The sequence below is a fragment of the Glycine soja genome, unplaced genomic scaffold (genome assembly GCF_004193775.1).
Source record: "Glycine soja cultivar W05 unplaced genomic scaffold, ASM419377v2 tig00010037_1_pilon, whole genome shotgun sequence".
NCBI classification, from domain to species: Eukaryota; Viridiplantae; Streptophyta; class Magnoliopsida; order Fabales; family Fabaceae; genus Glycine; species Glycine soja.
Window position 1 is genome coordinate 2,838 of NW_021143664.1, and position 27,348 is coordinate 30,185.

General features: G+C 36.6%; 5 protein-coding genes and 2 pseudogenes across 5 annotated transcripts; 4 read left to right on the top strand and 3 right to left on the bottom strand.

The window, feature by feature from the left end:
* Positions 1 to 200: 200 nt before the first annotated feature.
* LOC114404234 lies at positions 201 to 1,422 on the top strand (annotated as a pseudogene).
* A 1,441-nt stretch (positions 1,423 to 2,863) lies between these two features.
* On the top strand, positions 2,864 to 3,429 carry LOC114404228 (auxin-induced protein 10A5). Its single transcript, XM_028367294.1, has one exon. The coding sequence runs from the start codon at positions 2,981 to 2,983 to the stop codon at positions 3,260 to 3,262; it is 282 nt and encodes a 93-aa protein (XP_028223095.1). The 5' UTR covers positions 2,864 to 2,980; the 3' UTR covers positions 3,263 to 3,429.
* Positions 3,430 to 4,330: 901 nt separating this feature from the next.
* LOC114404227 (auxin-induced protein 6B) lies at positions 4,331 to 4,990 on the bottom strand. Its single transcript, XM_028367293.1, has one exon. It carries the CDS (start codon positions 4,805 to 4,807, stop codon positions 4,535 to 4,537), a length of 273 nt encoding a protein of 90 aa, XP_028223094.1. The 5' UTR covers positions 4,808 to 4,990; the 3' UTR covers positions 4,331 to 4,534.
* Positions 4,991 to 7,436: 2,446 nt separating this feature from the next.
* On the bottom strand, positions 7,437 to 7,953 carry LOC114404231 (auxin-induced protein X10A). Its single transcript, XM_028367297.1, has one exon. The coding sequence runs from the start codon at positions 7,867 to 7,869 to the stop codon at positions 7,591 to 7,593; it is 279 nt and encodes a 92-aa protein (XP_028223098.1). The 5' UTR covers positions 7,870 to 7,953; the 3' UTR covers positions 7,437 to 7,590.
* Positions 7,954 to 18,647: 10,694 nt separating this feature from the next.
* Positions 18,648 to 19,869, top strand: LOC114404233 (annotated as a pseudogene).
* A 1,440-nt stretch (positions 19,870 to 21,309) lies between these two features.
* LOC114404229 (auxin-induced protein 10A5) lies at positions 21,310 to 21,876 on the top strand. The gene has a single exon (XM_028367295.1). It carries the CDS (start codon positions 21,428 to 21,430, stop codon positions 21,707 to 21,709), a length of 282 nt encoding a protein of 93 aa, XP_028223096.1. The 5' UTR covers positions 21,310 to 21,427; the 3' UTR covers positions 21,710 to 21,876.
* Positions 21,877 to 25,883: 4,007 nt separating this feature from the next.
* On the bottom strand, positions 25,884 to 26,400 carry LOC114404230 (auxin-induced protein X10A). The gene has a single exon (XM_028367296.1). It carries the CDS (start codon positions 26,314 to 26,316, stop codon positions 26,038 to 26,040), a length of 279 nt encoding a protein of 92 aa, XP_028223097.1. The 5' UTR covers positions 26,317 to 26,400; the 3' UTR covers positions 25,884 to 26,037.
* Between the last annotated feature and the right edge of the window lie 948 nt (positions 26,401 to 27,348).

Sequence of the window (27,348 nt, forward strand, 5' to 3'; positions counted from 1 at the left end):
TCATTGCAACATTTAGAGTAAGGATCTTTCAGATTTGAGTTGAAAAACAAGAAGATGAATTTACCATTCAACGTTAACTTTTACTATATATAAAAACCACAAATAATCTTGGGTACCGGCACAACACATCTTTCTCACATTTCACTCAAAAACTTCAAGTAATATAATTGTTCCTTAATTGTCACACACACTACGCTAGCATGGTTGCCAAAAATCATTTCTACCATATTGCATTTGCAATGCTTCTCTGCATGGCATTCTTGGCTTTTCAAGTCACATGTCGCACTCTCCAAGATGCATCCATGTATGAGAGGCATGAGCAACGGATGACTCGTTACAGCAAGGTGTATAAGGATCCTCCGGAAAGTTTTTAAGGAAATGTAAATTACATTGAAGCCTGCAACAATGCCGCCGATAAACCTTACAAGTGAGGCATTAATCAATTTGCACCCAGAAATAGATTCAAGGGGCATATGTGCTCCTCAATCATAAGCATAACTACTTTTAAGTTTGAAAACGTGACTGCAACACCATCCACAGTGGATTGTAGGCAGAAGGGAGCAGTTACACCGTCAAGGACCAAGGTCAATGTGGTAAGTTCTTGATAATTTGTTTCACAAATCAAATTAACTTGAATGGTCATCTAACCACTAATTTACCTTGTATTGTAGGATGTTTTTGGGCGCTTTCCGCTGTTGCAGCAACTGAAGGAATTCATGCGCTGTGAGCTGGAAAATTGATCTTATTGTCATGAGAACCAGAACTTGTTGATTGTTACACAAAGGGTGTGGACCAAGGTTGTGAGGGTGGTCTTACGGATGATGCTTTCAAATTCATCATCCAAAATCATGGACTCAACACTGAAGCCAATTACCCCTATATAAGGGTGTTGATGGAAAGTGCAATGCAAATGAAGCAGACAAGAATGCTGCTACTATTAATTACTGGGTATGATGATGTCCCTGCCAACAAGGAGAAGGCACATACTTCAAAAAGCTGTGGCCAATAACCCAGTTTCCGTAGCTATCGATGCCAGTGGCTCTGACTTTCAGTTTTACAAGAGTGGTGTCTTCACTGGTTCCTGTGGAACTGAGTTGGATCACGGTGTCACTGCCGTGGGGTATGGTGTTAGTGATGATGGGACTGAATATTGGTTGGTTAAGAACTCGCGGGGACCAGAGTGGGGTGAAGAAGGTTACATTAGGATGCAAAGGGGTGTGGATTCTGAGGAAGCACTGTGTGGCATAGCTGTGCAAGCATCTTACCCTAGTGCATAATCTTAAATCTAGATACAATTATACGTATCTTTTTAAGCATTGATTCCTGATATAGGTCGCGTATACCACTGTATCTCCTGCGTGAACACAACATTGTACACTGTACTTGTTATCATTTATCAATCAATTACTTTGCAATGAAAAATGAGTCATGGTTATGACTGATGAGTTATAAAATACAAGCTAATTAAAGGTGTAAAATCCTAAACAGAAAGAAGAGAAAAGTAGAAAGGCAGAGATCCTGAGTGAGAAACCAATTCTCTATAAAAATATGTATTGGTAGTCACTACAATGATACAGCGTGTTGCTTAAACACACAGAGACATGCTCCATGAAATATGAATCTGTCATTCTAATGGTCCTTCCCCCTTCCTGCTCAAGAAACGGAGATTTTTACAAGGTGAGAAGACGCCTATTGTACCAAATGTCTTCACTAATCTATGTTAGTCTCCTACAGTGTGAGATTTATTGTCAATTCAAGCAACATGTTATACGTTGGAAGACCTCTTCACTGCAAGGAATTGTGAGGCCACCCATGGGATGATCATATCCAAACTCTTCCTCAGCTTGAGTCAACAAGTCCTGGAATGAAGGTTGGTTCATGTATGATACGGGAATCACAAACCGCTTCATTTTCTCCCCGACATAGACTGCAAGATAGCCTTTTGGCGCATCCACCGCATTTGATGCCTTTCTGATACCAGGTAAACGAAAACCCATTGTTGTATTGATTTGAGAAGAGAATTTCTTAAGAAAAGTGTTGAGAATTTTGAATGCTTTGGGATGTGAATGATTTGTGTTGGTGCTAAATGCTTGCTGCCATGAATATATATATAGAAAAGCATATGTAAGAAAACATCGGCTGTATGAATTATTGGTGAAGGAGAGCTATGAGATAAGATAAATGGGACCAACTTAGAGACAAGGGCATATGGTGTTGTCTTGAGGACTTTCTCAAGAATTAAGATAATACTATCCCTGCTTATCGAGTGAAGGCTAACAGATTTCCCAACATTTTAGAAACCACATACGAAGAAAAAAAAATCAAAGTGGATCATGTTGACAATTACTAATTAAAGGGGGCAGAGACAATAAACTTAATGTGTGGAAATAAATTGTAGGCTGCTGTCGGTGAGAATATTTCGTACATAAAAAATGTGGTTCATAGTACTTTATGATCATGTATTCAGTATTGGTTTTCTTCTTACTTCCAAAAACTTATTCAGAGCTGTCAATCTGGTCGGCTTAAGGTTTACTGGTTGCTATCGGTCACATGGTAGATATATTTATCAAAATAATTGTCAGCTTACAATCATTTGAAGAAGCATGTGAGATGTCTTAAGCATATCCACCATTGGATTAGCCATACCACGATGCCTGAACAAACATTAGGTTGTCAGGTGGGTAATTTGGTGGCCACTAACTCAGAAGGTGAGGTACGTATGCACTCCTATTGAACTTCCTATTCCTTGAAAGAGACCTCTGAGACAATACCATGTGATCCTTTCTCCCTCAGTAGACCCCATCATGGCCCACTGTGCAATTGGATTGCAGAGGTCCTAGACATTATATATACACAATTTCTAGGGTTTCCAAGCAACACAAGTCATCCCATTCCTGAAGTATCAGAACTCAAAAATTTCTTCCGCATACGACTTCTTTGATATCAGTATAATACTTGTTGTGTGGAGCAACAGAAAATAATGGGTTTTCGCATAGCAGGTATTGTTAGGCGGACTTCGTTTTATACAACCCAAGCAGCCTCCAAGAGGGTGGACGTACCAAAAGGCTATGCTGCAGTCTATGTTGGAGATAAGATGAGACGGTTCACAATTCCAGTATCATACTTGAACGAACCTTCATTTCAAGAATTACTCAGTCAAGCAGAAGAAGAATTCGGATACGATCATCCAATGGGTGGTCTAACAATACCATGCAAGGAAGAGGAGTTCCTAAACGTTACCGCTCACTTGAATGAGCTGTAATTCATGCTAACGGAGACTGAGATAGATTAGATGAGGCAAATTTGTACAGATGGCATTTTCTTTTTTGTACAGAATTTAAAACCTGTTGCCTGAATGAGAATGCAACAAAAGACATTCTTTAAGCACTTTTTTCTTTTTCCAAATCTCAATTATATATTGAACCGTAACATTATCATATTTAACTTGATATATGTCAGCAATAGGCTATCAGCTAATTAATATTGGGAATTAAGCACAGTAATCATGTTGGAGATATTGACCAACCTGGATAAGGGCTGTTAATTAATGCTTCCCTTGCTTATTTTTCAATATATGTCCGTGATCTGAACAAGGAACGCACAACGCATTAGTTTTCCTGAAACAGTTTTTGCCGCTAGCCTGTTGCTTTATTTTCTATTTAATATGTGGCTCATTCAGTTCCTGGTTTAAGCAACACAAAGTAATTGTGTATCTTGAGTTAATTTAGTACTCCCTTCCGTTCTATCATCACCCCAAAAGCATTATCATTTTCCAAGGGTCATTCATTCTTCTATTTTCCTAAACAAGATTGATTATTAGTTGTTACTTGGGCAGGAAAGCATGGATTGTCAGTACTGTGATATTGCCCCAAAATAGGAACTCTAATCCATTCAATTTTAATGAATAGTAAACAGCAGTCTATTATGCATGGCCAATAATTTTTCCCTTTCCAACTTATTTCTGTTTGTTAAATTTAAATTGAGAATTTGGATCACCGATTTCAAAGTCAAGCTGCATAAAGTATTTTGGGATGCTATAATTATGATATTATTGTTTGTCCGTCATAATTGCAACCCTCGATGTTAAGCCCATTGTTATTTTACACCTGCCTTGGCACCAAAATTTTAATGAAATATATTTTGACTTTTCCCAAATTAATTTATCTTTCTCATATATGGTCCTAGGTAAAATTATTTTTGCTCTACCCTTGCTAGGAATCATGTGTTATATTTCCGTTGTAAAATTTAACGGAACAAATTAAAGTATTTTTTTTTTTTTTTACAGAAACCAACCTTGATCATACAGGGTGAAGTGAACATTGTAAAAAAATAACAGAAAACACAGAGGAGTTGCTTTGAGTAGTTGAATTCATTGTCATTACACCAAAAAAATAATGAAATACTGACTTTTGTCATTCTATAATCTTTCTTTTCCCTCTTTCTCCAAAAGGGAGATCTTTACAAGTTGAGAAGACGCCTATTGTACAAAATGTCTTCGCTAATCTATGCAGCCTCCAAAAAAAATTGACATTTATTAATTCAAGAAAGAAGTTATATGTTGGAAGACATCTTCACTGCAAGGAATTGTGAGGCCACCGTTGGGATGATGATATCCAAACTCTTCCTCAGCCTGACTTAACAAGTCCTGGAATGAGGGTTTGTTCAAGTAAGATACGGGGATCACAAACCGCCTCATTTTCTCTCCGACATAGACTGCAAGGTAGCCCTTTTCCACATCCACGGCTTTCGAAGATGCTTGGTTTGCAGAAAATGATGCCTTTCTGATACCAGGCAAACGAAAACCCATTGTTGTATGTGTTGAAATTAGGGACAGAGTGTCCAAAAAGACTTGTAAATTGAAGATGGAATTTTTGAACTACGAATGCTTTAGGATGTCAATGATTTTGGTTGTGCTAAAACCTTGCAACCATGAATATATATAGATGAAAGAATTTGTAACAAACAGTTGGCTACATGAATTATTGTGGGGGGAAGGCAATGAGATAAGTGATGGGACCAACAGGAGACAGGGGCATATGGTGTTGCCTTGGAGGACTTTATCAAGAATTAACGTTGCATGTTATAGTAGCTAAGATAATCCTATCTAATTTTCTGGTGTGAATCCGCTTGAAATAAAACAGATGTATAATGTCAAACCTCAGAAATATAATGGTCTATGATCTCTTGCTATCTATCTGTGTTGCCTTATAATTCATCAGTCAGAAAATACCTTCCAGTTGTACTCCAGCATAACATGAAGAAAACATGTCCAAAGCATGCCTGCAAAAGTATGGAATACCGAATAATGCACTAAAAAATGGGAGGATACACTTAGGCACGTCTCATTTGGTTACAAGTGGAGGCTTTATGTTGGCCATTGTTTGATAAGGTGGTGTTACACACGTCAAAACAACTTTTGGAAAAAACAAGGGCATATGGAGCTGTCCTATCGGAATTGATAGCTCTGAAACAGTGTAGATAAGATGACAACTAACACTGAGTGCATGATCGTATCACCAGGCATCCTGAACCACATTGTTTTGCTGTACGTCAAATTCTAAGTAGCAGTACTGCATGAAATTTGCATAAATGAAATTTCTGGCCCCCACCACGCTGAATAAGCTTCTGTCAACAAGATCAAATGAAGGTGGGACTCATGTTATCTACAATCACTTGTTACGTTGATTCTTAAGAAAGTCCTCTAAGACAACACCCCATATGCCATGTCTCTCATTTGGTCCCATGACTCCTATCTGATGTCCCTGCATCACCAATAATTTAAGTGCCCAACTAATGGTTCCATGCATATCCTTATGTCTATATAAATATTCATGGCCGCAAGCATTGAGGACCAACACAAATCATTCACATCATAAAGTGTTTGAAATTCAAAATTCTCAACACTTCTCTTCAACCATTCTCTTCTCAGATCAATACAACAATGGGATTTCGTTTACCTGGCATCAGAAAGGCATCAAAAGCGGCGGACGCACCAAAAGGCTATCTTGCAGTCTATGTCGGAGAGAAATTGAAGCGGTTTGTGATTCCCGTATCATACTTGAACCAACCTTCATTCCAGGACTTGTTGAGTCAAGCTGAGGAAGAGTTTGGATATGATCATCCCATGGGTGGCCTCACAATTCCTTGCAGTGAAGATGTCTTCCAATGTATAACTTCTTGCTTGAATTGAGCAGAAATGTCACAGTATAGGAGACTGACGTAGATTAGAGGAGACATTTTGTATAATAGGCGTGTTCTCTAAGTGTACAGATCCCCCTTTCTCAAGAGAGAGGAAATACAAACATAATATGTTATTCTATTGATTAATTGCAATGAATTGAGCAACTCAAGCAGCTTCGATCTCTATACTTTATGTTTATTTGTTTCAATCTTCCCTTCTCTCTGTATGAGCCAGGTATCAATATTCTGTTAGAAGTTGATAAATTTCAAATCAGTAATGGTACAAAAATGATTTCCAGGAAGGGTATAGCAGAAGTATTTTCCCTCGGACCAAGGATAGTTAAAATAATTTGGCAGAAAAAGTTAAAATGTATTCTAATAATAATTATTTTTATCAAATTAAAATTTTGAGCTGCAAGGTCCGAAGCACACGAGGTACCTTCCCTGCCGAAGCAGGTGCAAAATACAATTGGACGTAACACCGAGGTTTATTTTCTTCCTTGAATAGACATGGCCGACTCTGGTGACAAAAACTTTCTCTTGTATGATATTCACGAACGGTATGGCCCATTTTCACTAACCCTATATAGGGAGAAGTGGAGGAACCAATGCTTTTTACATAACTTCGGTCTACCAGATAAAATGAAATTATATATGACCATACCGTGCAAGAAGAATAGTTCGAAACTGTGTGGATCGGAGTTCTTACTTTATGTCCACCAAAAGTTGGCGATCTGTTCTGTTATTTCTGTGATATTTGGGGCAATACCATGGTACGTAGTAATAATTCCATGGCAATACCATAGTAGTAACAACTCCATGGCTGCTTGTTTAGGAAAATGAAAGAGTTGATGAACCTTTGGACAACGATAATGATTTTGCAGTGATGATAGAGTGGGAGGGAGTAATAATTCAACCGAAGATATATAATTACATTGTGGTGCTTAAAGAGGGAACTAAAAGAAGCACATGTTATAGAAGAATGTGGCAACAAGTGGCGAAAACTGTTTCAGGACAAAAAAGTGTTGTGCATTTCTTGTTCAGGTCATGGACAAATATTGAAATACAATAGGTCAGTTTAGTAATTAACAACCTTATCAAGGTTGCCCTGTATCTCCAACAGAATTACGGCAATTAATGCCTAATCTTTATAAGCCGATAGTCTGATCATGCTGATACATATCAATAACTTAAATTTGACAATGATACTGTGTGTTATCTGTTAAACCATATCAAGATTTGGCAAAGGCAAAAAGTGATTAAACAATACGTGTCCTGTGCTGCATTAATTCTCATTAAGGAAACAGGTTTCAACTTCAGTAGAAAATAGAAATCCCTAACAATAAAAGAAAATGCCTCTTCTGTACAAATTTGCCTCATCTAATCTATCCGTGTATCCATTAGCATGATTTACAGGTCATTCAAGTGAGAGGTGACGGTTAGGAACTCATCCTCCTTGCATGGTATTGTGAGACCGCCCATTGGATGGTCATACCCGAATTCTTCCTCAGCTTGATTCAACAAATCTTGAAAGGATGGTTGGTTCAAGTATGATACGGGGATAAGAAACCGCCTCATTTTGTCTCCAACATAGACTACAAGGTAGCCCTTTGGCACCTCCACAGATTTGGAAGATGCTTGGTTTGCAGCAATTGATGTCTTCCTGATGCCAGGTAAGCGAAAACCCATTGTTGTTGTATGAGTTGAGACTTGGGAAGAGAATATTGTGAATAAGATGCAAGTTTTTGAACTTCAAATGCTTTAGGATGTGAATCAATTCTGTTGTCCTAAATGCTTGCATCCATGAACATATATAGAAGAAATAATTGGAGAGGAATCATTGGCTGCATGAATCACTGAGGTGGGAGGACTATAAGACAAGACTGATTGGATGGGACAGACAGGGAGACAAGGGCATATGGACTGCCTTGGAGGACTTTCTCGCGTGAAATAAAATAGATGTCAGGCATCAGAAATAATTAAAATGATATATGACCTCTCGCTATCCGCTGCCTTATAATTCATCAGCCAGAAATTACCTTCCAGAACATGCCCAGAGCATGTTTACAAAAATATGGAATACCAAATAATGCTTGAATAGACGTTACGTTTCACTGAGGCACGTCTCATTTGGTTACATGTGGAGGCTTTATGCTGGCCAATTAATGTATGATAAGGTGGGGTTACGCAAGTCTTCACAACTTATCCTTCATAGTTGGACCGAAGACAACACCATGTGATATCTCATGCGTATGCCCTCCATCCATTGACAGTCACTTTCTCTGGGAATTGGGTTTCCACAGAATCTTACAAACTATATATATACACAATTCTTGGTCTTCAGTCAACACAAATAACACAAGCCATTGCATTCCTCAAGCTTCGACATTTTGGATCATTCTTTTCAAATTAGAGATTGTTCTTCTTCCTTCAATCAAGCAAAATAGAATGGGTTTCCGTTTACCTGCTGTTTGACGGGCATCGTTCACGGCTAGCCAAGCAGCTTCAAAATCTGTACAAGTTCCAAAGGGCTATCTTGCAGTGTATGTTGGGGAGAAACAAAAGCGGTTTGTGGTTCCCGTATCATACTTGAATCAGCCTTCATTCCAAGATCTTTTGTATCAAGCTGACGAAGAGTTTGGATATGATCATCCCTTGGGTGGCCTCACAATTCCTTGCAGTGAAGATGTTTTCCAACATATAACTTCTCACTTGAATTGAGACCACAAATCTCACTGTGGGAGACTCACATAGATTAGTAGACATTTTACACTATAGACATCTTCTCAACTTGTAAAGATTACCAATTTTTGAGTAATGACAACAAATCCAATTTCTATGCATTTCTTTTTATCAGTTACATTAATGTTCACTTCCTTCTGCTAGCTATTACAACGATATATAGGCACTATTAAGAGGTTTCTCATGCTGAAAAAAAAATAATCATGACTGTTATATATATAACAGCCCACATGCTTCACAGCAAGGAAAAGCTATAATAGTATTTTGGTAGGAACTAAGAGCTAGGAACATGAATTTGATAATTCGGGTTGGGATTAAATGATTTTTACTTTCTATAATAACACATAATATTAAAATTCAAGACCCCAATCGTACACCTTTTTATTGAGATGTATCAATTATATATCAAATAATAGTGCCACATGAGGCATGTATATATATGGTATATTTTAAACTGTGAGCTGTATAAATTGAAGTACCATCTCAACTCAGGTCATTGATATAACACCTATAACGATTTTCATTATCATTAAAGCATGATAGAATTTCGAATGAAATTAAAGTGTTGATATATCGGTTAAGGAATCAGTAGATTTAGTAGTTGCAATGGTCAATCAATATAATAATCTATCGGTCAATACTTTAAGAATATGGGAGCTACAAATCTTGGTCATATAATCACACCGTATTGATGATTATGATTAAAAGTTATTTAGTGATGACATGACTACTTGAAAGAGGCATGTGCATACATGTTCTCGTTTAGGATAGATGATATTCAAGAAATTGAAAAGAAAAAAATTGTATTAAGAGGAGAATGGAAGAACAAAACCACAATCCCAAAAGGATTGATAGGTTGAAGAGGATTCACCACAAATATTGTCATTCTTTGATAAGAACCTAGGGTTCCAAGCATGGAGCGAATAGCTAGTAAGAAATTATCTCTGAATTACCAGAGATAATCTCAATTCAAAATGATCATTTTTTTACAAGTCGTTTAACGGTCTTGTTTACACTTCTAAGATACTTTGGATGTGTTTGATTTAGAGGAGGAAAATAGAAGATAATTGTAAAATTCAAGTAGAGTGTAAAAGACATGAATTCCGTGTGAAGAATACACAATTTTCTCTTATCTCTTCATTCCCACCCTAATCCAAACATCACCTCTTGGCCTTGCACTTTAAAGCGTCATATCAAATTTAAAGTGTCGTTAAATTAAACTATCTGTTTATAATATATAAAAGCGGAGCTATTTCATATGCCACGTCAGCGAAAATGATGATGTGGAAGAAGAAGAGCTTTCTTCTATTGAGTGATACTTACAATATTCCAAAATCCTATACAAAACATTTTAATTGAGTGATACTCGTCTCCAAATGCCCCGGTCTTTTGCATTCCTTTCTACGTACCTGCTCTTCATCTAAAGGTTTTTCACATACAACTTCATCCGCTTCCAGATCTTTGGCGCATAAGAACTATTTGAGATTTGATCGCTTCACTCATTCGCGTTTAGCTTTCTTTCGATTTTCGTCAATATTAGAGATTCTACGTTCGCGATTATGATGATGATGTTATAGCTGTAGTATTTCGTGAACCATATTCATATCAAAGACCGAATTGCAAGACCTCGAATCACATGTGGCAACCGACGAAACCTCAATCAGATGAATTTGGGGTTGTGCGAGCCTCTTTGCATTAAACCCCAAATCGCACGACACTCCATGAAACCTCGGTCAGACCCTCTGAATAGTGCGACACTTGATGAAAACTCAGTCAAACGAATTTGGGGAGCTGCAAGCATCTTCACATGAAAGATCGTATCGCAGGACACTCCCCCAATCGCATACTGCATTGTATAGTGAGAGTATCTCCATAATCGCATACTTCAAAGTTTTGGACCTACAAGTAGGCAAGACTTTTGATACTGAGTTTTGTTGATTTTTATTTTTCACTTGGGCGATTTATTTATTTTTCTGATGAACAGATAAAGATAGATGCAAAAATAAGAGGGAGATTAGCAGAGAGGTGCATCCAAATGATGGTATTTAAACAATTTTTATTTCTTCATATGCAAATTGTTTTTTGTATTAAATTGAAATTCAAATTCAAATTAGTCATTGGAATTTAAATTCAAATCTAATAGACATAAGTGTTTGATTTCTTTCCCCTTCTATAATATTGACATTTTATGAGTCAAGAACCACACACACACACACACACACACACACACACACACACACACACTTGTGTGAAAGTTGAACTATTAGTGTTCTATATAATTTTAAGTGAATTTGAACTTTTGTTAGGCTTAATTAATAAGGTTGATTAATTTGTGTCTTCGGAATGTTCCTTTGTTTAAATAATCACATTGCCTCACTTTAGGGATACATGTAGACATTTTAAAATATATTGTTAGTCCTTGGTTGACAGCAAGAGAACATGGTCCTGGAGAAAAATAAGCATAAGAATTAGATGTATAACTCAAAGCCATCAGATCAACATTTGAACCTGTATCACCCATAAACTTAAAATACGCTAATTTTAACAAATAAAGTCATTATATATTTTTGTTAATTTATTTATCTTCATATTTTCGTTAATACAGCTCTAAATTATTCTTTCATTGAGCAATACAAATAAATTATTCAACTATACTGAGTAGTTGAGTGTCAATTTTTTATCTCCTATTTTCATAGCAAGGTAATGTGCATTATATTATATTTTACCATGACAACCTAACCATGATTAGCATGACACAACTTGCATAAATGTTACTTTTAAATGAATATACAATATCATGGGTGTGCTTGCTAATATGATTTAATTTTAATATTTTGGGATATGATACTTCATGAGTGGCTGATATTCAGCTGTTGGTTTGGCCTATTAATTGGTCTTCCACTATTCTATGTCAAACGTGAATTTATGATTATTTTGTAACTTTAGGAATATATGCTATGTCAAAGGTGAACTTATGATTATTTCGTAACCTTGTCTATAATTTACTTTGGACTGAAGCATGTACTATAATTGATTAGTATGTAACGAAAGTGTGTAGCAGTCACTTTGTTTATAATTAGTATTAATGCTATCATAACATTAGACCATGTTTGATCATGTTGTATGCAACTTAGTATCCATGCTCCTTCTCTTTTCTTTTTTTTTTGTTCTAACAAAATACATATATGAAAACTGTGACACCCTCTACCCCTCACATATATACTAATAAAGGAATAAAAATTCAAATACTAATTAAAAGTATTTTTAAAACATTTTTAAATACAAGCCTTTCAAAGGGGTAAAAGGCTCACATTCACTTTCTTCTACATCATATTCAAACTTGTCCAAATAAATAATAAAGTCATCTCGGCTCAAACAAGGTCGTCTAAGCTTCATACAATTAATATAGAACCTATATCCTAATGTCACATCCCGTCAGAGCATTGTGTCACGACGTCCTTCAGCACAAGGTTCCTTAAATCACTTCACCTAGCCATCTGCTCCCCCGAACACAAGGTTCAAGATCATCACAGGATCCAAACACAAACAACACACAGGGAGTGAGTTATCACATTCCTAACTAATAGAGAAAAATAAAACAACATATATGTATAAATATCATATAACAAAATACCATTTACTTGAGCATAACTCACGTTATTTCACCACACGTCTCATTCGTTTTCACAACATTCGCATACTCAATATTCAAAACACAATATCATCAAATCAATCAATATAGAACAATACACAAGCGTTATGCAGCAGATACACTAAGACTCAATCCTATATGTGTGACACCCTTTACCCCTCACATATATGTTAATAAAGGAATAAAAATTCAAATATTAATTAATAGTATTTTTAAAACATTTTTAAATACAAGCCTTTCAAATGGGTAAAAGTCTCACATTCACTTTCTTCTACATCATATTCAAACTTGTCCAAATAAATAATAAAGTCATCTCGGCTCAAACAAGGCCATCTATGTTTCATACAATTAATATAGAACCTATATCCTAATGTCACATCCTATCAGAGCGTGGTGTTCCCGTGTCCTCTAGCATGAGGTTCTTCATAGTTATCCACCTATTCATCTGCTCCCCCGAACACAAAGTTCAAGATCATCACAGGATCCAAACATAAACAGCAAATCGGGAGTGAGTTATCACATTCCTAACTACTAGAGAGAAACAAGACAACATATAGTAGCCAAATACAATTTACTTAGCATATCTCACATTATTTCATCACTTTGTCATTCATCAATCACACTTTTCATCCATGAATCACACCTTTCAATCATCAATCACAATACACAGGAATCACACACTCCGATCAAGACATAATAACACATCAATTTCATAGTAAACAATTAGCAAGCGCATGCAACAGTTATGCTAAGACTCAAGCCTATATGCAATGTGGTACCATGTCAGTGAAAAACCTCGTCGGGCGCCTAGGAGTACATGACAAGACAAACCACACACTAGTAAGTCAAGTCACTCTCACTAGGTAATATCATAGGGAGACCAGTCAGGGTCATAGTGTTTTGCGAGAATGCTCCAATCATATGGGATCAACATAGGCTTAAAGGAGCACTCAAACCGTGTGACTCCCAAGGCCTACACTCCGAAGAGTCCGTCAGGGCCTCTCCCTCCTGATTCAGGTCCAACCCAGAAAATATTTTAGCACACAGACTCTATCTATGAACTGTACAAAACACACGACTCCTCAATTGTTCTCAAAATAATTTAAACTCGTCGCCCTTTAAGGGTCTTATCATTAACTCGTCGCCCTTAAAGGGACTTAACATTAACTCGTCACCCAAAAAGGGACTTAGCATCAACTCGTCACCCTAAAAGGGACTTAGCATTAACTCGTCGCTCTTAAAGGGACTTATGGTCGTGTGATTGTACAATTCATAGTTCACAACTCAATGCACACAACACCTCAATGCACATATATATCTCAATCATATACATACTCAATTTATCACATACACTTAATCTCAATCACCATGGTATAATCTCAATTTAACATGTCATCACACCTCATGAATCATATACACTTTACTTATGAACTATGCAATACACACATTTACTCAATTGTTTTCAAAATCATTTTAACTCGTCAGGTTCCCACAGTGGATCCCATCACAATACTCGTCGCCCTTAAAGGGTCTTACAATTGTGTGATTGCACAGTTCATAGTTCACAACTCAATACATACATCTCATCTCAATACACATGTATTTCATCATCCGTCACATGTTCAATTTATCACATACACACAGTTTGAATCATCATTTCATAACCTAAACATAACAATTTATACAAAAGATTTTATCACAACATGGGATGTAAAACCTCTGAAATAGTTTATCACAATTGTATCAAAATCAATTAATCAAAATCACGGGTTAAACACAAAGACATCAAGAGCACTCAAGTTTATCAATCAATTCTCATCAGGACATCAATTGGTACATAGAACCCAATAATATTGTATTTATAATCATAAAGGAAAAATTATACTCCAATAAACATCCCAAAATAAACCCAAATTTAGTTCTCTAAGGATCCCTACACATGTTCATTCTAACCCCCAATTGCGATAAACTCATCCCTTACCTCTGAGCGGACTCACGTGTCTTCAGCCAACGATAGTAACATCTCTAGCGGTTCCCTGAGATTCCTTCAGTTATTCCTCCGACTGCTTCGATAGAGTTCCCAAACGTCAAAGAGACGGAGAAGAGATTGAAACCTCTACTTGTACTGTCTTCATGCGATTCCTTTTTCTCCCTCCACGAATATTATCTCGAAAATTCCAATGGTGGAACTGTGCGCAATTGAATTTCAAATAACATATCCAAAGTTTACGACAATCCAACGGTTAACGAAACGGGGATCGTAATTTTACCGAGACAGCTTTGGGTTTCTACGGGAAAGGAAAGACTACAATGCGAGGGGTATTTCTCTTAGCTCAGACATGATATTAAAATTCCCAACGGTGAGAATTCTTGGAATTGGATTGCTAACGTGGTACTAAAATTTCACAACGATCCAACGGTGAACGAGTCCGAGATCGTCGTTTTTCTGAGACAGATTTGGTGGGCTGCGGGAAAAAGAAAGGGTTGTGAGAGGAGAAGAAGAAAAACGAAAATGAGGGAAAGAAGAGACACCGTCAGTGTGAAAACTGGCCTAACGCTATTTATAGCTAGGTTTACTCTATTTATTTATTTATTATTTTATAAAAGCAAACTTTATTTTATTCTCTATCAAACAAATCAATAAAATACCCTTTTTATTTTCTCTCAAATCATTATTTTAATTAATAATTATATCTCCTTATTTATTTATTTACAAAATCTCATCATTTTTTTTAAAACTCTATTTATTTATAAATAACAATCCTTTTTAATCTAGTTTACGAAAATTGGGATGTTACAATTCCACCCCTCCTAAAAGAAGTTTTGTCCCCGAAACTTTCCCGAAAGATCGAGAAAAAGATATTACACATATAATTCTCAATATCAAGTTGTATGCTCTGTTGAAACACTTATCTGTGACTTCGATCATAAGAGTCTTCTACACTTGACGATAAATCTGATGATCCTCGTTCCCTCAATGATAGTTTTTCATGAGTTAAGTTGTGTCGCAAGAGTAACATCTCAACGATAATAGAATGTGAATGACATACTATTTGGAGTATAATAATATTATAGGGGACCATGTCAGTGAAAAACCTCGTCGGGCGCCTAGAAGTACATGACAAGACAAACCACACACTAGCAAGTCAAGTCACTCTCATTAGGTAATATCATAGGGAGACCAGTCAGGGTCACAATGTTTTGCAAGAATGCTCCAACCATATGGGATTAACAACACAATACATATCTCAATATACATGTATTCTATCATTCATCACATGTTCAATTCACAACATACTCACAATTTGAATCATCATTTCATATCCTCAATATAACAATTTATACAAAAGACAATCACAACCTAGGGACGAAAACCCCTCAAATAATATTACACAATTATATCAAAATCATAGGTCAAAATATACAAATATCAAGAGCACAATTTATCAAGCAATTCTCATCAAAACATCAATATTTTATTTATAATCATAAAGGAAAAATTGAAATTTAAAAAATATCCCAAAATAAAACCCTAATTTAATCCTCTAAGGATCCCTACACATGTTCTCACTAACTCCCAATTGTGAATAACTCATCCCTTACCTCTAAGCGGGATCACGTGTCTTTCGACAGCGATAGCGGCATCTCTAGCAATTTTCTGAGATTCCTCAATTTTTCCTCTGATTGCTCTGATAGAGTTCCCAAATGTTAGAGAGAAGGAGAAGGGATTGAAGCCTCCATTTTGTAATGCTTCGTGCGATGCATATTTCTCCCTCCATAGACAATTCTTTGCAAATCCCAACAGTGGAGGTGTGTGGACTTGGATCGCGAACCACATATCAAAATTTCACAACAATCCAACGGTTAACGAAACCGGAATCGTAGTTTTATCGAGACAACTTTGGGTTTCTGCGGGAAAGGAAAAGACTACAATGCGAAGGGTATCTCTCTCAGCTCAGACATGATACGGAAATTCCCAATGGTGAGAATGCTCGAAATTGGGTTGCTAACCTGGTGCTTAAATTTCACGACCATGCTCGAAAGTGTGAAGCAGTCACTTTGTTTATAATTAGTATTAATGCTATCATAACATTAGACCATGTTTGATCATGTTGTATGTAACTTAGTATCCATGCTCCTTCTCCTTTCTTTTTGTTTTTGTTCTAACAAAATACATATATGAAAACTAAAGCATTTTCCAGCGCATTCACCACCATGGTTATCAAGTTAATCACCTAGAGTAGCCTGGACTTTGGCTCAAGCTCTTACTGTAACTATTGCTTAAGCTATAACTCCTACTTTTGTTGCGGCTTCTTGATGCATAAGGTGATCTACAGTATGATCGATCCCTATACTTTCTATCCCATGGCGAGATTGACTTGAATGATAATAAAGGTGAGTATAAACACTGTAGATCATCAAAAATGAAATTTTAGCTAATGTAATAACAAACCTTTAATGTCGCCTTTGTCTTGAATTAAAATACGTTAACTTTAACAAATAAAGTCATTATATATTTTTGTTAATTTATTCATCTCCATATTTCATTTCACCTTCTTAATTTCATAAATTCTAAAATTAGGTCCAAATGTAGCAACACAGCTTTGCCTCTTCCAACAAGTCAAAATGTACATCTTTATCATTTGATGAGGAAGTTTATGAAATCTCACAAACTCATTTAAGAAAAAAGGCAAATAAAGAAGATGGCACAACTCAAAGACCAAAGCTAAAACTATCCAAGTCAAAAGATACATCTTCATCATCAAAAGAAGAAGAAAGTTCATTAAAGAAAAATGTGGAAAAAAAATATGTCATCAGCAAAAGCTCCAAGCTACAAGCATGCAAGAAATCAAAAGATGCATCTTCATAATCAAATGAAATTTATTCAATCTCAAAAAGTCCATTAAGGAGAAAGACGAATAAACAAACTGTTCTAACATCCCCTGATGAGCCAATCTCACTTCAAAGTTTAAAAAGAAGCATAACAAAGAAAACAAAATTCAACAACAGGTCGCTAGTAAAAGAAAATAAATACAAAAAGTTTATTTAAACAAACAATTTTGGGAGTTTTATTAGCATAATATTTATGTGTTTTAAGATTATGATTGACTATTTTCCTTTCATTATATATATTTCACATTATGTGTTTTAACATTATGTGCTTTATTATGTCCATTTAACTTTATTCTTATATTACTCTTATAATATTTATGCATAACACTTACTTTTACCTTCACGTTACTCAATTTTAGTTGAGTGGTCATACTCCAATTTTAAAATATTTCCTTATAAATATATGGATAAATCAAATTATCATAATTTATAGATAATTTTTTTAAACTCATTTAACTGTCAATGATATAAAATATCATTAATAATTATATTTTTAATTTTTATTTATCAATCAAATTATTTATTTAAATATTTTTTAAATTATTTACAAACCTGTGCATCGCACGGATCTATGTCTAGTTGTAACTTATTCCGAGTAAGGTTGTAATAGATATAATTATTATTTGAATAGTTATCCGCTTAAAAGTCCGTTTTCTTTGCTACACAAGAAAAATACTAGAACAACGAACAATAACAAGTTCCATTTATTGTCGTGTTGAAACTTAGTTTTGGGACGCCAGAAGAATGCAACATTTTTTATTCAGTTATGTTTTAGCAATATATGCACGCATAGGAAACAAAAAAATTGAAACTTGAATTTTTATAATTCCAAGATTTCAAATACACACATGGCATGGTTTTGAAAACTACTATGATACTGTATGCCAATGAGTGCCTCTACGTTATGCGTGACAAATAATTTGTCCGTAGTAACTACACCTGCATATGCATTCAGTACAAGAGTCACATTCAAAAATTTCTCATTGCAACATTTAGAGTAAGGATCTTTCAGATTTGAGTTGAAAAACAAGAAGATGAATTTACCATTCAACGTTAACTTTTACTATATATAAAAACCACAAATAATCTTGGGTACCGGCACAACACATCTTTCTCACATTTCACTCAAAAACTTCAAGTAATATAATTGTTCCTTAATTGTCACACACACTACGCTAGCATGGTTGCCAAAAATCATTTCTACCATATTGCATTTGCAATGCTTCTCTGCATGGCATTCTTGGCTTTTCAAGTCACATGTCGCACTCTCCAAGATGCATCCATGTATGAGAGGCATGAGCAACGGATGACTCGTTACAGCAAGGTGTATAAGGATCCTCCGGAAAGTTTTTAAGGAAATGTAAATTACATTGAAGCCTGCAACAATGCCGCCGATAAACCTTACAAGTGAGGCATTAATCAATTTGCACCCAGAAATAGATTCAAGGGGCATATGTGCTCCTCAATCATAAGCATAACTACTTTTAAGTTTGAAAACGTGACTGCAACACCATCCACAGTGGATTGTAGGCAGAAGGGAGCAGTTACACCGTCAAGGACCAAGGTCAATGTGGTAAGTTCTTGATAATTTGTTTCACAAATCAAATTAACTTGAATGGTCATCTAACCACTAATTTACCTTGTATTGTAGGATGTTTTTGGGCGCTTTCCGCTGTTGCAGCAACTGAAGGAATTCATGCGCTGTGAGCTGGAAAATTGATCTTATTGTCATGAGAACCAGAACTTGTTGATTGTGACACAAAGGGTGTGGACCAAGGTTGTGAGGGTGGTCTTACGGATGATGCTTTCAAATTCATCATCCAAAATCATGGACTCAACACTGAAGCCAATTACCCCTATATAAGGGTGTTGATGGAAAGTGCAATGCAAATGAAGCAGACAAGAATGCTGCTACTATTAATTACTGGGTATGATGATGTCCCTGCCAACAATGAGAAGGCACATACTTCAAAAAGCTGTGGCCAATAACCCAGTTTCCGTAGCTATCGATGCCAGTGGCTCTGACTTTCAGTTTTACAAGAGTGGTGTCTTCACTGGTTCCTGTGGAACTGAGTTGGATCACGGTGTCACTGCCGTGGGGTATGGTGTTAGTGATGATGGGACTGAATATTGGTTGGTTAAGAACTCGCGGGGAACCGAGTGGGGTGAAGAAGGTTACATTAGGATGCAAAGGGGTGTGGATTCTGAGGAAGCACTGTGTGGCATAGCTGTGCAAGCATCTTACCCTAGTGCATAATCTTAAATCTAGATACAATTATACGTATCTTTTTAAGCATTGATTCCTGATATAGGTCGCGTATACCACTGTATCTCCTGCGTGAACACAACATTGTACACTGTACTTGTTATCATTTATCAATCAATTACTTTGCAATGAAAAATGAGTCATGGTTATGACTGATGAGTTATAAAATACAAGCTAATTAAAGGTGTAAAATCCTAAACAGAAAGAAGAGAAAAGTAGAAAGGCAGAGATCCTGAGTGAGAAACCAATTCTCTATAAAAATATGTATTGGTAGTCACTACAATGATACAGCGTGTTGCTTAAACACACAGAGACATGCTCCATGAAATATGAATCTGTCATTCTAATGGTCCTTCCCCCTTCCTGCTCAAGAAACGGAGATTTTTACAAGGTGAGAAGACGCCTATTGTACCAAATGTCTTCACTAATCTATGTTAGTCTCCTACAGTGTGAGATTTATTGTCAATTCAAGCAACATGTTATACGTTGGAAGACCTCTTCACTGCAAGGAATTGTGAGGCCACCCATGGGATGATCATATCCAAACTCTTCCTCAGCTTGAGTCAACAAGTCCTGGAATGAAGGTTGGTTCATGTATGATACGGGAATCACAAACCGCTTCATTTTCTCCCCGACATAGACTGCAAGATAGCCTTTTGGCGCATCCACCGCATTTGATGCCTTTCTGATACCAGGTAAACGAAAACCCATTGTTGTATTGATTTGAGAAGAGAATTTCTTAAGAAAAGTGTTGAGAATTTTGAATGCTTTGGGATGTGAATGATTTGTGTTGGTGCTAAATGCTTGCTGCCATGAATATATATATAGAAAAGCATATGTAAGAAAACATCGGCTGTATGAATTATTGGTGAAGGAGAGCTATGAGATAAGATAAATGGGACCAACTTAGAGACAAGGGCATATGGTGTTGTCTTGAGGACTTTCTCAAGAATTAAGATAATACTATCCCTGCTTATCGAGTGAAGGCTAACAGATTTCCCAACATTTTAGAAACCACATACGAAGAAAAAAAAATCAAAGTGGATCATGTTGACAATTACTAATTAAAGGGGGCAGAGACAATAAACTTAATGTGTGGAAATAAATTGTAGGCTGCTGTCGGTGAGAATATTTCGTACATAAAAAATGTGGTTCATAGTACTTTATGATCATGTATTCAGTATTGGTTTTCTTCTTACTTCCAAAAACTTATTCAGAGCTGTCAATCTGGTCGGCTTAAGGTTTACTGGTTGCTATCGGTCACATGGTAGATATATTTATCAAAATAATTGTCAGCTTACAATCATTTGAAGAAGCATGTGAGATGTCTTAAGCATATCCACCATTGGATTAGCCATACCACGATGCCTGAACAAACATTAGGTTGTCAGGTGGGTAATTTGGTGGCCACTAACTCAGAAGGTGAGGTACGTATGCACTCCTATTGAACTTCCTATTCCTTGAAAGAGACCTCTGAGACAATACCATGTGATCCTTTCTCCCTCAGTAGACCCCATCATGGCCCACTGTGCAATTGGATTGCAGAGGTCCTAGACATTATATATACACAATTTCTAGGGTTTCCAAGCAACACAAGTCATCCCATTCCTGAAGTATCAGAACTCAAAAATTTCTTCCGCATACGACTTCTTTGATATCAGTATAATACTTGTTGTGTGGAGCAACAGAAAATAATGGGTTTTCGCATAGCAGGTATTGTTAGGCGGACTTCGTTTTATACAACCCAAGCAGCCTCCAAGAGGGTGGACGTACCAAAAGGCTATGCTGCAGTCTATGTTGGAGATAAGATGAGACGGTTCACAATTCCAGTATCATACTTGAACGAACCTTCATTTCAAGAATTACTCAGTCAAGCAGAAGAAGAATTCGGATACGATCATCCAATGGGTGGTCTAACAATACCATGCAAGGAAGAGGAGTTCCTAAACGTTACCGCTCACTTGAATGAGCTGTAATTCATGCTAACGGAGATTGAGATAGATTAGATGAGGCAAATTTGTACAGATGGCATTTTCTTTTTTGTACAGAATTTAAAACCTGTTGCCTGAATGAGAATGCAACAAAAGACATTCTTTAAGCACTTTTTTCTTTTTCCAAATCTCAATTATATATTGAACCGTAACATTATCATATTTAACTTGATATATGTCAGCAATAGGCTATCAGCTAATTAATATTGGGAATTAAGCACAGTAATCATGTTGGAGATATTGACCAACCTGGATAAGGGCTGTTAATTAATGCTTCCCTTGCTTATTTTTCAATATATGTCCGTGATCTGAACAAGGAACGCACAACGCATTAGTTTTCCTGAAACAGTTTTTGCCGCTAGCCTGTTGCTTTATTTTCTATTTAATATGTGGCTCATTCAGTTCCTGGTTTAAGCAACACAAAGTAATTGTGTATCTTGAGTTAATTTAGTACTCCCTTCCGTTCTATCATCACCCCAAAAGCATTATCATTTTCCAAGGGTCATTCATTCTTCTATTTTCCTAAACAAGATTGATTATTAGTTGTTACTTGGGCAGGAAAGCATGGATTGTCAGTACTGTGATATTGCCCCAAAATAGGAACTCTAATCCATTCAATTTTAATGAATAGTAAACAGCAGTCTATTATGCATGGCCAATAATTTTTCCCTTTCCAACTTATTTCTGTTTGTTAAATTTAAATTGAGAATTTGGATCACCGATTTCAAAGTCAAGCTGCATAAAGTATTTTGGGATGCTATAATTATGATATTATTGTTTGTCCGTCATAATTGCAACCCTCGATGTTAAGCCCATTGTTATTTTACACCTGCCTTGGCACCAAAATTTTAATGAAATATATTTTGACTTTTCCCAAATTAATTTATCTTTCTCATATATGGTCCTAGGTAAAATTATTTTTGCTCTACCCTTGCTAGGAATCATGTGTTATATTTCCGTTGTAAAATTTAACGGAACAAATTAAAGTATTTTTTTTTTTTTTTACAGAAACCAACCTTGATCATACAGGGTGAAGTGAACATTGTAAAAAAATAACAGAAAACACAGAGGAGTTGCTTTGAGTAGTTGAATTCATTGTCATTACACCAAAAAAATAATGAAATACTGACTTTTGTCATTCTATAATCTTTCTTTTCCCTCTTTCTCCAAAAGGGAGATCTTTACAAGTTGAGAAGACGCCTATTGTACAAAATGTCTTCGCTAATCTATGCAGCCTCCAAAAAAAATTGACATTTATTAATTCAAGAAAGAAGTTATATGTTGGAAGACATCTTCACTGCAAGGAATTGTGAGGCCACCGTTGGGATGATGATATCCAAACTCTTCCTCAGCCTGACTTAACAAGTCCTGGAATGAGGGTTTGTTCAAGTAAGATACGGGGATCACAAACCGCCTCATTTTCTCTCCGACATAGACTGCAAGGTAGCCCTTTTCCACATCCACGGCTTTCGAAGATGCTTGGTTTGCAGAAAATGATGCCTTTCTGATACCAGGCAAACGAAAACCCATTGTTGTATGTGTTGAAATTAGGGACAGAGTGTCCAAAAAGACTTGTAAATTGAAGATGGAATTTTTGAACTACGAATGCTTTAGGATGTCAATGATTTTGGTTGTGCTAAAACCTTGCAACCATGAATATATATAGATGAAAGAATTTGTAACAAACAGTTGGCTACATGAATTATTGTGGGGGGAAGGCAATGAGATAAGTGATGGGACCGACAGGAGACAGGGGCATATGGTGTTGCCTTGGAGGACTTTATCAAGAATTAACGTTGCATGTTATAGTAGCTAAGATAATCCTATCTAATTTTCTGGTGTGAATCCGCTTGAAATAAAACAGATGTATAATGTCAAACCTCAGAAATATAATGGTCTATGATCTCTTGCTATCTATCTGTGTTGCCTTATAATTCATCAGTCAGAAAATACCTTCCAGTTGTACTCCAGCATAACATGAAGAAAACATGTCCAAAGCATGCCTGCAAAAGTATGGAATACCGAATAATGCACTAAAAAATGGGAGGATACACTTAGGCACGTCTCATTTGGTTACAAGTGGAGGCTTTATGTTGGCCATTGTTTGATAAGGTGGTGTTACACACGTCAAAACAACTTTTGGAAAAAACAAGGGCATATGGAGCTGTCCTATCGGAATTGATAGCTCTGAAACAGTGTAGATAAGATGACAACTAACACTGAGTGCATGATCGTATCACCAGGCATCCTGAACCACATTGTTTTGCTGTACGTCAAATTCTAAGTAGCAGTACTGCATGAAATTTGCATAAATGAAATTTCTGGCCCCCACCACGCTGAATAAGCTTCTGTCAACAAGATCAAATGAAGGTGGGACTCATGTTATCTACAATCACTTGTTACGTTGATTCTTAAGAAAGTCCTCTAAGACAACACCCCATATGCCATGTCTCTCATTTGGTCCCATGACTCCTATCTGATGTCCCTGCATCACCAATAATTTAAGTGCCCAACTAATGGTTCCATGCATATCCTTATGTCTATATAAATATTCATGGCCGCAAGCATTGAGGACCAACACAAATCATTCACATCATAAAGTGTTTGAAATTCAAAATTCTCAACACTTCTCTTCAACCATTCTCTTCTCAGATCAATACAACAATGGGATTTCGTTTACCTGGCATCAGAAAGGCATCAAAAGCGGCGGACGCACCAAAAGGCTATCTTGCAGTCTATGTCGGAGAGAAATTGAAGCGGTTTGTGATTCCCGTATCATACTTGAACCAACCTTCATTCCAGGACTTGTTGAGTCAAGCTGAGGAAGAGTTTGGATATGATCATCCCATGGGTGGCCTCACAATTCCTTGCAGTGAAGATGTCTTCCAATGTATAACTTCTTGCTTGAATTGAGCAGAAATGTCACAGTATAGGAGACTGACATAGATTAGAGGAGACATTTTGTATAATAGGCGTGTTCTCTAAGTGTACAGATCCCCCTTTCTCAAGAGAGAGGAAATACAAACATAATATGTTATTCTATTGATTAATTGCAATGAATTGAGCAACTCAAGCAGCTTCGATCTCTATACTTTATGTTTATTTGTTTCAATCTTCCCTTCTCTCTGTATGAGCCAGGTATCAATATTCTGTTAGAAGTTGATAAATTTCAAATCAGTAATGGTACAAAAATGATTTCCAGGAAGGGTATAGCAGAAGTATTTTCCCTCGGACCAAGGATAGTTAAAATAATTTGGCAGAAAAAGTTAAAATGTATTCTAATAATAATTATTTTTATCAAATTAAAATTTTGAGCTGCAAGGTCCGAAGCACACGAGGTACCTTCCCTGCCGAAGCAGGTGCAAAATACAATTGGACGTAACACCGAGGTTTATTTTCTTCCTTGAATAGACATGGCCGACTCTGGTGACAAAAACTTTCTCTTGTATGATATTCACGAACGGTATGGCCCATTTTCACTAACCCTATATAGGGAGAAGTGGAGGAACCAATGCTTTTTACATAACTTCGGTCTACCAGATAAAATGAAATTATATATGACCATACCGTGCAAGAAGAATAGTTCGAAACTGTGTGGATCGGAGTTCTTACTTTATGTCCACCAAAAGTTGGCGATCTGTTCTGTTATTTCTGTGATATTTGGGGCAATACCATGGTACGTAGTAATAATTCCATGGCAATACCATAGTAGTAACAACTCCATGGCTGCTTGTTTAGGAAAATGAAAGAGTTGATGAACCTTTGGACAACGATAATGATTTTGCAGTGATGATAGAGTGGGAGGGAGTAATAATTCAACCGAAGATATATAATTACATTGTGGTGCTTAAAGAGGGAACTAAAAGAAGCACATGTTATAGAAGAATGTGGCAACAAGTGGCGAAAACTGTTTCAGGACAAAAAAGTGTTGTGCATTTCTTGTTCAGGTCATGGACAAATATTGAAATACAATAGGTCAGTTTAGTAATTAACAACCTTATCAAGGTTGCCCTGTATCTCCAACAGAATTACGGCAATTAATGCCTAATCTTTATAAGCCGATAGTCTGATCATGCTGATACATATCAATAACTTAAATTTGACAATGATACTGTGTGTTATCTGTTAAACCATATCAAGATTTGGCAAAGGCAAAAAGTGATTAAACAATACGTGTCCTGTGCTGCATTAATTCTCATTAAGGAAACAGGTTTCAACTTCAGTAGAAAATAGAAATCCCTAACAATAAAAGAAAATGCCTCTTCTGTACAAATTTGCCTCATCTAATCTATCCGTGTATCCATTAGCATGATTTACAGGTCATTCAAGTGAGAGGTGACGGTTAGGAACTCATCCTCCTTGCATGGTATTGTGAGACCGCCCATTGGATGGTCATACCCGAATTCTTCCTCAGCTTGATTCAACAAATCTTGAAAGGATGGTTGGTTCAAGTATGATACGGGGATAAGAAACCGCCTCATTTTGTCTCCAACATAGACTACAAGGTAGCCCTTTGGCACCTCCACAGATTTGGAAGATGCTTGGTTTGCAGCAATTGATGTCTTCCTGATGCCAGGTAAGCGAAAACCCATTGTTGTTGTATGAGTTGAGACTTGGGAAGAGAATATTGTGAATAAGATGCAAGTTTTTGAACTTCAAATGCTTTAGGATGTGAATCAATTCTGTTGTCCTAAATGCTTGCATCCATGAACATATATAGAAGAAATAATTGGAGAGGAATCATTGGCTGCATGAATCACTGAGGTGGGAGGACTATAAGACAAGACTGATTGGATGGGACAGACAGGGAGACAAGGGCATATGGACTGCCTTGGAGGACTTTCTCGCGTGAAATAAAATAGATGTCAGGCATCAGAAATAATTAAAATGATATATGACCTCTCGCTATCCGCTGCCTTATAATTCATCAGCCAGAAATTACCTTCCAGAACATGCCCAGAGCATGTTTACAAAAATATGGAATACCAAATAATGCTTGAATAGACGTTACGTTTCACTGAGGCACGTCTCATTTGGTTACATGTGGAGGCTTTATGCTGGCCAATTAATGTATGATAAGGTGGGGTTACGCAAGTCTTCACAACTTATCCTTCATAGTTGGACCGAAGACAACACCATGTGATATCTCATGCGTATGCCCTCCATCCATTGACAGTCACTTTCTCTGGGAATTGGGTTTCCACAGAATCTTACAAACTATATATATACACAATTCTTGGTCTTCAGTCAACACAAATAACACAAGCCATTGCATTCCTCAAGCTTCGACATTTTGGATCATTCTTTTCAAATTAGAGATTGTTCTTCTTCCTTCAATCAAGCAAAATAGAATGGGTTTCCGTTTACCTGCTGTTTGACGGGCATCGTTCACGGCTAGCCAAGCAGCTTCAAAATCTGTACAAGTTCCAAAGGGCTATCTTGCAGTGTATGTTGGGGAGAAACAAAAGCGGTTTGTGGTTCCCGTATCATACTTGAATCAGCCTTCATTCCAAGATCTTTTGTATCAAGCTGACGAAGAGTTTGGATATGATCATCCCTTGGGTGGCCTCACAATTCCTTGCAGTGAAGATGTTTTCCAACATATAACTTCTCACTTGAATTGA